General features: G+C 35.8%; 1 protein-coding gene across 2 annotated transcripts in view; it reads right to left on the bottom strand.

Annotated features, from left to right (window-relative positions):
• Positions 1–871: 871 nt before the first annotated feature.
• Positions 872–14105, bottom strand: part of Pi3K21B (phosphatidylinositol 3-kinase regulatory subunit alpha) — a 40139-nt gene continuing 26905 nt past the window's right edge. Inside the window, exons 13-14 of one of the 2 annotated variants that reach the window (XR_010888368.1) lie at positions 13440–14058; positions 872–957 (exon numbers count right to left, since the gene is read on the bottom strand). Coding sequence is in view for 1 of the 2 variants with exons in the window: in XM_012359782.2 (XP_012215205.2) it covers positions 13764–14058 (295 nt within the window). In the remaining variant the exon portion in view is untranslated. Of the gene's footprint in view, positions 958–4255; positions 14059–14105 lie in introns of those variants that run through there. The other variant, XM_012359782.2, reaches the window with a different exon arrangement.

Genomic DNA, 14105 nt, shown 5'->3' with positions numbered 1-14105 from the left:
ATGTGTATTATATTCGACAAATATATCGAGCACCAAAACAATCTGTACAACTCGAAGGCTGCGAGTTAATTATCGCCACAATGGAAAGAACAAGTGTGCTTGTTAATCATCTAGCGGATACGAATGCGAGCTCTGGCACGTGAATATTTTTAATTCCACGTAATCATTCGTCACATGTGTATTTAAACAAGGGGCGCGTAATCACGCGATATGTCGCGTTAGTGTAGAGTAATAAAGCAACTATTTCGAGGCCGTGGTCGGATCGTCTGCGTTCTATTACAGAATAAAAAGCGGTGCGGCCAATACGTTGGAGAATCTTGTGTACAATGACTGTGATAAGACAGCCGTTAGACTATCGATCGCTATCGTCGCTGGTGTGCTCGTCGCTAGTACGTACGCGCGAGCAAGACAGACCCTTCGCGCGGTGGTACCATCGTGTACCATTTTATACTACTATACTACTATTTAACGATTTGCCGTTTAGCGTCCCGTAAGCACAATGACATAACAAACAAAGATTATTGTTTTAGTGATGTATCACTCGAGCAATTTGTGTGCTTAAATTCACAAATATATACTGGATTTGCAGTACAAATTTATGAAATTATAAATTAATGGCAAAAAATTGCTATTTGCTATTTGCTGTTTGAAGAATTACAGATTGAATTTAAATGTAACAATGGTGGCGAAAAGTCATAGCAAATCTCTAGTAAACTTTCGATAGTCTTTGTCAATTAAAAGTTTCCGATCAAGATTTAAAGGCTTGTATTGGTCTGTGTATGTAGGTAAGTAATGTATTGTATATTATAAAATTATTATTTGTTCAGTTGTTTTTCTCAAGTACGAGTGCAATCTTTTATTTTTGTCATCATAATTTGAGATAACGATTCAATAAACACTTGAGTTGCGTTTCCTTCTTCTGCGACACGACGGATGGAGTTTTGATAGCTTTCAAGCCTAGAACAACATCATAATATAATTTCCGATGCATGCTGTGACAATTATGTACATATTTAAATAATGAAGAAACGAACTGGAAAGAAGGAAATAATTGTACTCGTCAACTAGGCTAATGCACTTTCTGTTCCATCCCCTGCAGATTTCGCCTCGGGCTGCATTTCACTCACAAGTCAGCTTCAATTAAAAAATCGATGAATATATAAAAAATTTGTAGAATTACACGCACTATTGAATCAAAATTAAAATTCTCGCACTTTTCACTTTCAAAAATTATAGATAGTTACATCGTAACTTGGTCACTTTGTAAATTTACACTTGTTAAACACTTCTAACAAATGATAACACGATTAATCGCGGAACATTCTCACTCCGTGTTCCGCGAACCGTGCGGACTAGCCCTGCCGTAAAACAAACTATTATATTACGACGGCCACATAAAGGGATTGAACGTGAGCTGAACGCAGCGTCGATTGACAATCTTATTACCAATATCTCAAAACTGAAATAAATCAAAGCTACGCGCGTCTTCTTTAAACGCGCTCTTTATAAATAGTTTCTATTCATCTATTTCTCGGTGCGCACGCGGCATTTATTGTGGATAATAGAAACTATTATCCGGAAATAGAGCGGCCGAGAATAGAGCGCAGCATCGATAGAATCAAATACTGAAATATCCATCATCTCCTCATTCGTTTTTCTCAATATTTATTGATTATACTAGATATATAATTATCAAGAACTGTGCTTTGACGATCATATTTTCTGCAATTTAAACTTTTACAAATAAATAATAAAATATAAAATTACGTTCTGCATTAGCTGTTAGCTATTTCCTTGTTTTCCTTGTTTAAATATGTACATAATTGTGATACACGCCCCCCCCCCCACACACACACACACATACACACACAAATCACAATCACGTAAAATTTAAAAGCGGACAACAAAAATATGATCACGTTTTCAATTTCGAATCCATGAGGACTGTGATCACAATTCACAATTTTATAATTCGAGACAGTCTGTCGTGATACATACATTTAATTCACTTCTTTCGTCACAAATTGACAAGATACAGATGCGGAAAACGCGCGAGTGTAATAAAGAAGTTTGATGCAATTCAACATGAGTAATTTGTCGTCACTTGTGTTTGCAAATTGACGCCATACAGAATACTCATGCTATAAAACTGTCGATTTCATGCAAAATTATAGTTCTTGATAACACGATAATGATGCGAATTATTAAGCGATGAGTTTGAAACGCGTCATCACTCGCGATTCTACTTAAGCACCACAAATATTTCTCGTTACTTTCATACAAAAGAATTCATATATCATCGATTAATATCACATCGATACTGCGAGAATAAATATTTATCGAGCCGTTACTTCTTTTCGCATTTTTCGAGATAATTGCATCGTGACAAAGTGCATATTTCGCGAGCAAATCAGACATGCTTCGAGAAAATACTCTTGATACGTATCGCTTATGCGAATTATCATTTATAAAGTAATGAGAATGGAAATTTCAGAGAAAGTATGCTTGTTGAATATTTGTGAAAGATTAACATTCCAAAGTTGTAATATCTTGAGAATAATCAAGTGGCATTTGGACGTATCGTATCGTGGAGTATCCGAATTCTCACCCCCCCTCCCCCCACATACTCTCTATAGATATTTTGGCTGTAATAGATATTTATCAGAACTATATTACAGTCTATGCAATATTCCATCAGCTTGAAAATTGTACTAACGAAATTATACAATAGTGCTAGATTAAACTATTACAAATATGATAATAAAGTTATAAAAAACTGCGCCAAAGAGAAGAGCAATTTCCGATGGATATGGAGTCAAAAAGTTGCTTCTTTCTTTCAAGCAAACAAAGCCGAGCAAAATAAAATCCGCGATCTAGGATTCAGGGGATGAGCGATTTCAAAAAATCAACAATCTCAAATTTTCCACGTTTTCACTATCGTTATAATTTTACCACGCGATAATAGTGCTAACAATTAAACGCCAATCAAATACTTCCGGACGGGTTGCATAATCATTTACATATATATACATTGACGCAAATGCATCAGGTTCCGGGGGTGAAGAATTACTCGGTACGGACATTCAAAACTCAATCAAAGTAATCTCTAATGTCACCTCTCGCTTCGTCATAATTGGTAGTAGTTGCGGAAATGCCTCCGCGCAACGTGCAGCATTTATAGTCGTCTCTCGCTCGCTAGTCATAATCTGCATGTTAAATCCGTCTCGTCATAATGACCTGCGCGTTACAATGACGGATTGTCTTGGTTTAATTCGAAATTGCATAACATATGTGAGACAGAAGAGCAAATGTACAGAAGAGCAAACATTAAATATGTTAAATAAAGTATGCAATAGATGTGAGTGCGATCATTTTTGCCGACACCGCATTATATAGAATTTTTTGCGTTATATAGTCAGTTTTATTTTAAGAGGATTTTAGTACAAGTTTACGTAATAATCATATTCATTATTGGACGGGAGTTATCATTTGTTGAGATTTTTTAACTTGCAGCATCTTAGTCAACGAGTCGCACACAAATGTAATTTTTCACAAATCAAGAAAATCAATACTTGATTTATCTATCTACACAACGAGAGATTCCGCACGAGAAAGGAACGGAACATCCCGGAACCGACTTCAAAGAACGAATGATAAATAACGCTTTTGGCGTACATGTATACGCGATCGGGAAGGAATGTGCCCTCGCGAGCACCTTCCTTGTAATTCAATTATGACTTTATAATTGCGAGATCCTTATGACTCACAATCAGACGTAAGGAGAGGTCTCGCGCGATTAATCTCACTTTCAAAGCGGTTTTATGCTCGGCTGCGTCTGGCATTAGTGCAAGTTGCCGAGAGCACTGTGGCGTTTGTCGAATGCATTGCGCTCGATAAATTGGTTCTAGCCAGTTTACGAAAAATGAATGGAAACGTTTATATTTATCGATATTGATCGTCGCTCGGTAGGTGCTCGTGTCCGTTTATACTCTTATTTTGAAACCCATGATAACCATGTGATAATTATGTTTGCATTATCGTTTAATCGCTGTAAATAAATGAAGAAGACAAAACTCGTAATTATCTTCGGTAGTGTATATGTCTAATACTTTTTCATGTGTCTGTTACACATTTTGTGCTGCAATATAGTTATAAGTTGGCTTTCTTAGTTAAGTCAAATTGAAAAGATGATTCAAATTAAAAGACAAGTTGACAAGTGATGGTTTCTAAAAGGATAATAAAGCAATACCATGAGTTTATAAGTAAAACATATTAATCATATGTAAATATAAATGATTTTACACGGTAGACATATAGAGATCGTCTAGCAAATAAACAGCATAATGTAAGGATGACCGTTGCGCAAAGAAGCGAGTACACATTCACTACACCATCAGTTTCATACATCCAAAAAGCATTCGAGAATTTCACCCCAGTTATCAATTTTGCGCACTCTTCTCACGATTCTGGCCATAATGTAAAATTTCGATCGGGAATCATATTTCAATGACACTCTTTCTTTACTTATTTTACGAAATAAGAACTTGTTTTATAGACTGATTATATATATAAAAGAAATGAGAGAGAGAGGGGAGGAGGAGGGGGGGGGGAGAGTCTAATCTGATCATTTTTTAATTTTTCAATCATTTATATTTTCGTCACTAAAATTTTCAATTTCTTCGTTTTTTCAATCCATAAAATATTCGATGATAATTTAATAACATGCCATTATTTTCTGTTTCTTTTATTTTGTTAGAATATCGAAGATAATGATAAAAATATTCTTCCAATAACGGTCACGGTCGTCTAATAGATAAGATCCAAAAAGTATCACTTTCCTCAATTCGAGTAAAAAGTAAAAAAAGAGTGCATATATTTCAGTCATCTTTCTGTTACTTAGGCTTCTCCAACGATTTCTGAATGGTACATGATGATCCATAATTTCCGCTAAAATTGATCTCTCGTGGTGATAATCGAAGAGACAAAGATAATGATCGTGCCGCTCGTCTCGCCTTCTCACTCGGAGAGAATCGTTTCGCGAACAAATATTATATACATAAATGATTTGTCTCTCTTAATCGTAAATCTTGATACACACGGTTGGACGAAGCATTTAGCTGTGAGATCCTGGACAAAATGCAAAAATTGACACTCGAGGCAATTGCAAGAATGGACGTTTCTTAATACGAGGACAAGCTTGGTCTCTTCGATATCGAGTTCTACGCAGAAAAACCAGCAAAAATTACAATCCCGAACAACATTTCGACAATCGAATTATTGCTAACAAAGTTGAAACCGCAGTTCTCCGTGAATCATCAATGTGTCTGATCTGTCTGAAAAGATAGAAAAGGATTGTCCAAGTGTACGAATATATGCCAAATTTCGCAAGGATCGCACGAGAATGTGTGTCGTAATCTCGGCTGCGCTGATTGGCGAACGGTATCCTATTTCCGGGGGGGATTCAGTATTCTACTAATGGTAATTACTTACAATAATAATCTGTCCTTCGTTAGCGCATGAATACACGGCGTATGCAATAATAAAGTTTGCATTTTCTTCACAGTCGCATGCACCTGTCTACAGGGTGTACACGTCCGAACACAATATATTTATGTTCGTGTACATATTATATGTATATGTGTACACATAGATCCGCATACATTCGCATACATGTACATATCACATGTCACATATGCGTATACCGATATATGCATTTGTACACCGGCGCAATATGATTTCTTTGCGCTTCTGACAATAATAGTAAAATGTATTTTTACATGCAAAAACAAAAATTGTTATCACAGTGGGACAGCATACATTCGTTAATAATGCAATATTATGTTGTGAGTAATACATAATAATGTATTATTATGCAACAGTACAACTTTTGCTTACGCCCACGTTTATGTTTTCGTGCTCCCTTCCAATTTTCGCACCCGGTATGATCCTCCTTCTCACCAGCATCCTTGATGCGTCATTGATTAATGATCGCGACGCTTATCACCTTGCAGCAAACGCCCATTCTCATTCATCCATTCGTACACAATCGATCAGTCTCGCGAGATCATCCGACGGATGATTACGGCGAGTATTAACGACAGCAATTTTATACAATTAATTAATTCTATTGTTAATTATGTATTCTATATTACGTGTACAATTAATTAATCGTATAAAATTGTCCGATTAGTACTCATGGTGCTTCGTGGTTATACCGCTAAATCTACAATGTCGATCAATATTATGTCGATTCGTAGCGATTTCACGTCCCTGCACATTGCGTGCATTGACAAATTTCTTTTTAAATCAATCCTTAAAATAATATATGTATATATTGGTTTCGGCGCGAGACCAATGCGAAGAAATTATGTTACGGCAACTATGTTGTGCATACACATGCAATTCATTCACAATTTGATTATCATTGTTTTTCTCTTTCTTGCTGCAAGGCTATCTCTCACATTCGCATTCACACACTATGACTGCGCTTATTACACTAATCAACTTTTTATCACTGTTTTATCGTCAAAATCGATTACGTCAGCTTATTGTAAAGTTTCGCGCCCCTCAGATTCCCTGCCTTCCCTTTCTCAACTCTCATACTCGTTTGCTTGTACAAAAGCTAAGGCAAAGTTTATTTTCATTCACTCTCCTTTCCTTTTTATTCGGTCAATTTTCGGAGATCACAATGTAACGCACACAAATGCGTTAGTCGATAAAATCTTCTTCCATATGTTTTTGCAGATTTACTTTGGGCCAGTCCTTTCCCTTCCCATTAAATTGCAATTCCCTCTCGCACTTACGAGAATATCTCTTATTGTTAGATTCGATCCAAGCATCGAAATACATATCAAAAGTCCAGATTCTTTCGCGCATACATTATCATATCGTCGATTTGACGTAATGGTCGTCAATTTTTTCAAATTCGACGGAACGCTCGAATAATAATTTCTTCAAATGGACACGATGCAACAAGTCGATTTCGTCGATTCGATGCTATCGATACAAGCCGACTCGACAAATCGCAGCGACACACTTACGTGCAATAATAGTTAAATATAGTCAAATAATAGCGTTTCCACGCTCACATTTGTCAAAAGTCCTTTCAAATACGTTCTTAACTATTAAAACTTTCATTCGGCTGTTCGGCAAAATCTTATTTGTTAAATAATTTATGTGCACTTAACTATTATTGCATCACGCCAACAAATCACGCACGTGCACTTCAATCATTATTTCGATATAATATTCTTCATGTACCGGTCCTGCCGAAAATATTCGCGCCACTGAGGTATCACTCATTTCCTTTTTTTCTTTGTTATAGTTCTTTGTACAAAAGAACAGCCGGCTCGGATATCATAGAACGACGTTGTCTTTTATCGGCCTTTGTAAGTCAAAAGAGAAGAAAAAAAATAAAATGGATTGAAAAATGCTAAATACTAAAATTAAATTAAATGTTTTTCTTCCGAAACAAATACATCCATTATAAGTGATGTGCGATCGGCTGTAACTCTCACAGATTGAGAATATCAAATTTATTAAAATTATATCAATTTTAATCCCAATTTATTAACGCTTATGGTAGCGATCGGCCAATCGCTTTTTCACGGCCATTGATAGGCACGCACACGCGATTTTTACAGACTGATGCGAAACGACGGCTAAATTTTTTCAAGACATTTTGGCATCACTTACATTTCTGTTCGTTTTCAAAATTGTTCAAAAGCATTCGAGACAATTTCTCGTCTCACGAAATGTTACGATAATCTATCTATAGAGTGTCGATCAAAAATCCGAATCATTCATGATTTAGATAAGATATATGGTATGAAAAAGAATCAATTATTTGGCAAAAAAGTATTTAAAGTTAAAATTTAAAAAAACACTGCTCGTTCAAAAAGTTTACTTTGTTAGTGGCAAGTTTGTGGAAATACCCGATTTCAGTAAGAAAAAGTAATGCGCTATATTACTTTGGCTTAGGAAAAACGAAATAAATTTCGGCAAAGTATTCTCACACACCAGAGAAAGAATATGATAAACTCGAAAAGAAAAAAAAATCAATCACGCAATCTACTACTGCAAATATTAATAAAAGGCCAACTACGCAATTTGTGTAAATTTAAAAGCAACATATCAAGCTCGCTTGTTTGCAATTTAGAGTAAAAGTCATTATTCGCATAATCAATGTTTATCAAAAATATTAAAAACCAATTTATGCAATTGAAAACAATTGTATTTCGAATCGCAGTTATCATTCATCCAAAAGTACAGTTTGATGATTATCAAATAGATTCAAACAGATCTTTTGATCTTGCGCTTGCTCAACGACTTGATTCAATCGCTCGATCTTCGAATCTCGTGAATCAGGATTGCAGGATCGCAGGACCGCGGGATCGCGGGATGGCGGGATCGTGTGTGTGTGCCTGGTTGACACGTTTGCCCGAGCCTCCTCAATCGACGAGACTCGCGTAAACACGGAATTAATACAACACGACGCTTCATCATATAATATATATATATATGTATATGTAATATATATGTAGGTATATACGTACGTATATATTATAAATAATCAATTAAAGATTTGTTTCGAAAGTAAGTAAAAATATATATAGATATATACGTGTATATATATATATTTTTTTATTTTCCTCTCTTTTCTGCTTTCTCTCATATCTCTGCATTCTATATATTTCTCCACGAAAAATGCGTGCATTGCATCTATGTATACCTCGCATGTGGATCCACTATGTCATGCGCGCGCGCGCGGGTGTGTGTGTGTGTGTGTTTTTTTTTATGTGCGCGCACGTGTGTGTGTAAAAATCGTGTATGCATGCTGTATGCGCGCACTTGTATAAATATGATCTTCTTCCATTAGAAAAGTAACGATAAATGCGATTCGCGATAGATTCGAGACAAATGGTGACGATACATTATTTTCGGTTTGCTATTGTGATTTATGAATCTTGTGTTTATCACATTCTCTATACAAAGCACATACATTCGCAAAATATTATTATACAATAATGAAAGACTAACGAAAATAATAACAATGTTCAAAGCAATAAGAAAATAGAAAATTATCCCATCATCTTGGTGAGAATTTTCTTAAGCTTCAAAAAATTTGAATAATTTTATATTTAATAATTATACATATTTTGATGTGCAAAATACATCAATTCTCATGAAAATATTAAATCAAAATATTAAAACTATAAAATATTAAACGTTACGTGCGCGTTTTATATGTATTATTGTTTCTGTGAAAATTAAAATGTAGAAACAATTTTCTCATTCAGATTCACCTTTTTCATTAAAAAAATGTCGTGAAAATGTAATATATTAATGTAATGTAATATGATACCTACAAAATTTACAATTACACATTTATTATTATTAAATATAATTATTACTTATTATTATTAAAATAATATATAACAAATGTAACATTAATGGCGCCACCAAAAGATTCCATCGCGAGTCGTACTCATCGATCATAATATTTATATAACTCACTTCTATAACATTATAAAAATTGTCCATCGCCGTTGAGTCGTTTCTTTCGCACTTTTTATTAGAGTAGTAATAGAAAATTCATCACTCTCCTTATAAAAACTATGAAGAACCTTGAAAATTCTCCCTATTGTTCATTAAGCAAAAATTCGATCGCACTATTTGCATATTTGCCCTATGAAGACAGTTAGAAATTCAACACACGAGATTCAAAGCCTTGGAACATGATTCCGTAAGTCTGTTCTTCACAGGGCATAAGTTAGGTAGGTATGTCGTCGCTGTTCTGCTCTCTTCAGAATACGTAAATATGAAATGATACAAAAAGTTAACAAGCAAACAAGGTCTCGAAGAGGAGAATAGCACGACGATAAAAGATGGAATGAAACGAATGGATGACGACGGACAATAAATTGGACAATCACATAATGCAAGTCAAGCCGCTTGCCTCTCTCGCTCCTCTCCTCTGCTTCTCGTTTGTATAAAAAATCTTAAATTACCTAAGTCTATGTAATTCGAAGCAATTCGAAATGAGCAACGAATCTATCGTTCACCAATGCGTAACTCTTGTGTGATTTTCGGTTGTGATCTCGTTCTTTCTTATTGTTAGATCTATCTAGCGCAGCATTCGTCGCTTTGTGCTCTTTTTTAAAAAAGGTGAAAAGAGGGACAACACACCTCGTCGATCTTCCTCGCTCGCTCGCGTTTATTGTTTTCATTATAAATGCTTCACTTGGACTGCTATCCAATTTATTCGCCATTACTATACTCTTTTGGATCAAACGCTAACCACCTACGTTAAACAGTTTCTTTGCTTCATAGTGGCGCGGGAGACACTTGAAAAACTACCAATCTCAATGCAAAATCTCATTGCGTTCCTGTTACACTCTCTACATTTACCGACCGCTCTGTAAATGTGAGATTTCTCAGGAATGTACTTGGACATTTTTCTCATCTTATTTAATAGGAAATCATATCAAGACACAACATAAATATCATCAGGATAAAAAGGAAAAAATAAATATAATGGTAGAAAAAGGGCAACGAATGATACATGTACAACTGAACGATAAAGAATGAAAAACAGATAATAGGAATAAACATTTCCTATATTGACATTCTGATTCTCTCATATTTCATTTCCAACTGATCCTGACGCAAGAGCAGTCTTCGTAAGATAAAAATTATTGTAGCATCGTTCGATTACATGTTTCATTTACATATTTGCATTTTTTTCATACTTGTTTTTCTTTACAAAGATAATTTTATTTATTCTTCTTCGCTCTTTGTCCTTAATTTTTATTGTGTCCCTAGTCTTTCCGTTTATTATTATCATTGAGAATCAAGACTTACCCCAGCGAGAAAAATCGACTCGATATGCTGCTCACGAGAATGCACACTAAATTTTTAACAGAAAAGAAAACTTGTAAATGTTTGAGAAAAGAAAATGTGTAGAAAAAAAGATGAAAGATGAGAAATAAGGGTCAAAAGCGATCGAAAACGACAAATAACTCTGCGTTCCATTCACAACAAAATTTGAAATTTTATATATACACAGACATATACGGTACCCCCCCCCCCCCCACGCACACGTACACGCACTCGCACACGCACTCGCACACGCACTCGCACTCGCACACGCACTCGCACTCGCGCACGCGCACGCGCACGCGCACGCACACGCACACGCACGCACGCACAATTTTCTTTTTCGCAAATCTCTGCTTAGCGCAGTGTCCGAAATGTAATAATGTATAAAAAAAAAAACTCTCTCACTGACGAAACTTGGTCACGATCCGCTGCGGAACGCGATCGGAGGGCAACAAAGGTGTTCTTCGCGGTTAAATCCGAAAATTTGGCTGCAAGAATCGAGCAAGTTCACTTTTTTATGTAAGAAACTATGAAATATATATATAATAATTGGATATGGCGTACTGTCATAGATACTATGTAAATAAAATATATTTACTAAATTGCGGTAAATTAACCATAATAAATTAAAAGTAGTTATAAACACGTATATTTCATATAAAATTATGGCGTATTAATGTCAATTATATTTGACAATATATGTGTTTTAAAAAAAGTCTTTTAAATTTTCTTTCATAAAAAGTAAACCCGCCAAATTCTCGTGACTAGCTTCTCGGTTACTATAAGGCGATATAAAGCCGTCTCGAGGACATAAAATCGCTTGGCTATTTATTCTAATATCACTATCGTAATTCAGTGTATCGCAGAAAAACCGCCGCTACCGCCGTCAATGCGAATCACAGTACGCGGTCTTGGTTGAAGCCGCGAACGATGCTCGCAAAAAGCGGTCGGGATTTTCGAGCAATCAGTTTTCGACTTTATCTGAGTGATCACGTTTAACCCTTAAAAGCTTAATACAATCACGATATAACATAGTGCGTTAAAATTCGTATTAACTTTCAAGTGAGAATTTTGTAGGGAAAACAATGTACATTATATTACGAGGGGCATTTAATTGTAACATGTTATCAAGATTAACATGTGGCTTGAAAAATTACAATTTGTCATTTGTAAAAATGTCTCATAAAACACGATAATATATTACGCATTGCCCAAAGCAGCATAAATATCAAAGATCAAATTAACTTGTTGAGCTACAATTGTAATAATCAAAAAATTTTAAACTTTTACAACTATTTGCACAGTACTTAGTTTACCTACTTCTTGTGAAGAACTTCTTGTGATTGGACACATACGATTAAACCAATTTGATGTAACTGTTACAAATTAAGATCATTCACGACTGATGCACGACTGTACGAGACAAACTAAATAGCTTGTAAAACAGATTCAGGCTGTTAAGGGTTAGACGATTATACGAGACACGACTACCCTGATTACCTAAACTGCAAAACGTACTCTCAATATGAATGAAGCGAGCCTCGCTATCCCAGCCGTCAATCCGACGAAGCATTCCTGTAATCCCGACGCTTCCGAGCGGATCAGTTCTGCGCGATAATAAGCAAAAAACATATTCTCTCCTGGAGAACAAAATCGACGACGGTCGAATTTCATCACCACCCTGCTGAAATTTTGACGCAAACTTTCGACAGGACTCTCTGCGAGAGGATAAACCCTGAGGGAGTATCGGTGATATCTGTGATATCGTTGGTGTTGTTGGTCCTGTTAGTCCAGAGGTTCCCAAACTTTTTTATTCTAATTGTTTATCGAATCTAATATTTTTTCGTTTCTCTGATAAATCCTATAATAATGCTTCTATAGGAAAATGGGTACAAATCTTTCAATTGTTACATGTCACACATACCAGAACTGGTCAAATCTCAAATCTTCTCCCACGCCTATGTACATTATCCTTACATTTACAAAATAAGAATGTTGAACTAATTTAAACTTTATTATTATTATTATTGTTGTTATCATCATCATCATCATCATCATCATCATCATCATCATCATCATCATCATCATCATCATCATCATCATTATTATTATTATTATTATTATTATTATTATTATTATTATTATTATTATTATTATTTTCATTTTCAATTAATTCTACCGCCACTCATTTTTATCATGCTGATTGAAAAATGTTTGCAAATTTTTTCATAATATTTAATAGCCAGCAGTGTAAGAACACAGTTTAATTGGGTGTGTTCTTAAACTACTGAGTGAATTATCCCAAGTTCTTAATTCGTTGTTACCAATTACATTTTGACATGGAAGGAGATTTGTTTTCTTACTTCTGGGCAAAAACCGCGTCTTCTTTCAGAGCATCGAGACGCGCGTTTGGGAACCCCCGAGTTAATCGAAGCAATCGTACTACGCGCGTACACATCTAATTCTACCGCTAATATTTCTTACGATTAGTATTATTACGGCCATTACACGTTTCAACGAAGCGCTCCGTGCTTTCAGAAATCTTGCAACTTACTTACCGTTTGATGATGATTAAGTAACCGATCGATTGCGCGTGTTTTCACGATGCCAATTCACGCTACGTTGTTTTCCCTGATTATGACACGAGTGCATAATTATTGTACGCAGTTTTAGGAAACGTCCCAAAAAAGAAGCATTTTATCTCGCCGGAACGTGTTCAAAGCATCATTAAAATGGATGATTGTATGATGCGATCGATCGATCCATCCATCGACGAATGATGCCTGTAGCAGCAAAAGTCACGTGTGGATGTGCAGGCGTGTATGAACGTATTTGAACCCAATCTGAACCGGATCTTGATCGCGACGCTCGACACACCAATATTACGTATGCGGCATGACGAGTTGATTCTCGTGAAGAAGTCGCGCGAACGGTGGTTGGTTCTGATTGTGAATTTGCAATTGTTTCTGCTGGGCCTGTAGTTGTGCTAACTCTGCAGACGGCGCAAACGCAGGATAGGCCAAAGTAGTCGTCAAGCATTCGTTGTGCTCCTCCAGGGAGTTCTGAGCGTAATGTAACACTAGATGCTTCAGGCTCTCGTGGATATTGTAAGGTTCAGCAAAACCAAAACCACGTTCAGTGGCATATATTATACAATGCTGCACGGTGCCGTTACACCTATAACACCGCAATAATATTTCTCGAATAACAAATGCAATCTCGAA

Source organism: Linepithema humile, chromosome 2 (genome assembly GCF_040581485.1).
Source record: "Linepithema humile isolate Giens D197 chromosome 2, Lhum_UNIL_v1.0, whole genome shotgun sequence".
In the NCBI taxonomy this organism is placed as follows: Eukaryota; Metazoa; Arthropoda; class Insecta; order Hymenoptera; family Formicidae; genus Linepithema; species Linepithema humile.
This window is presented reverse-complemented; position numbering and strand designations above follow the sequence as displayed.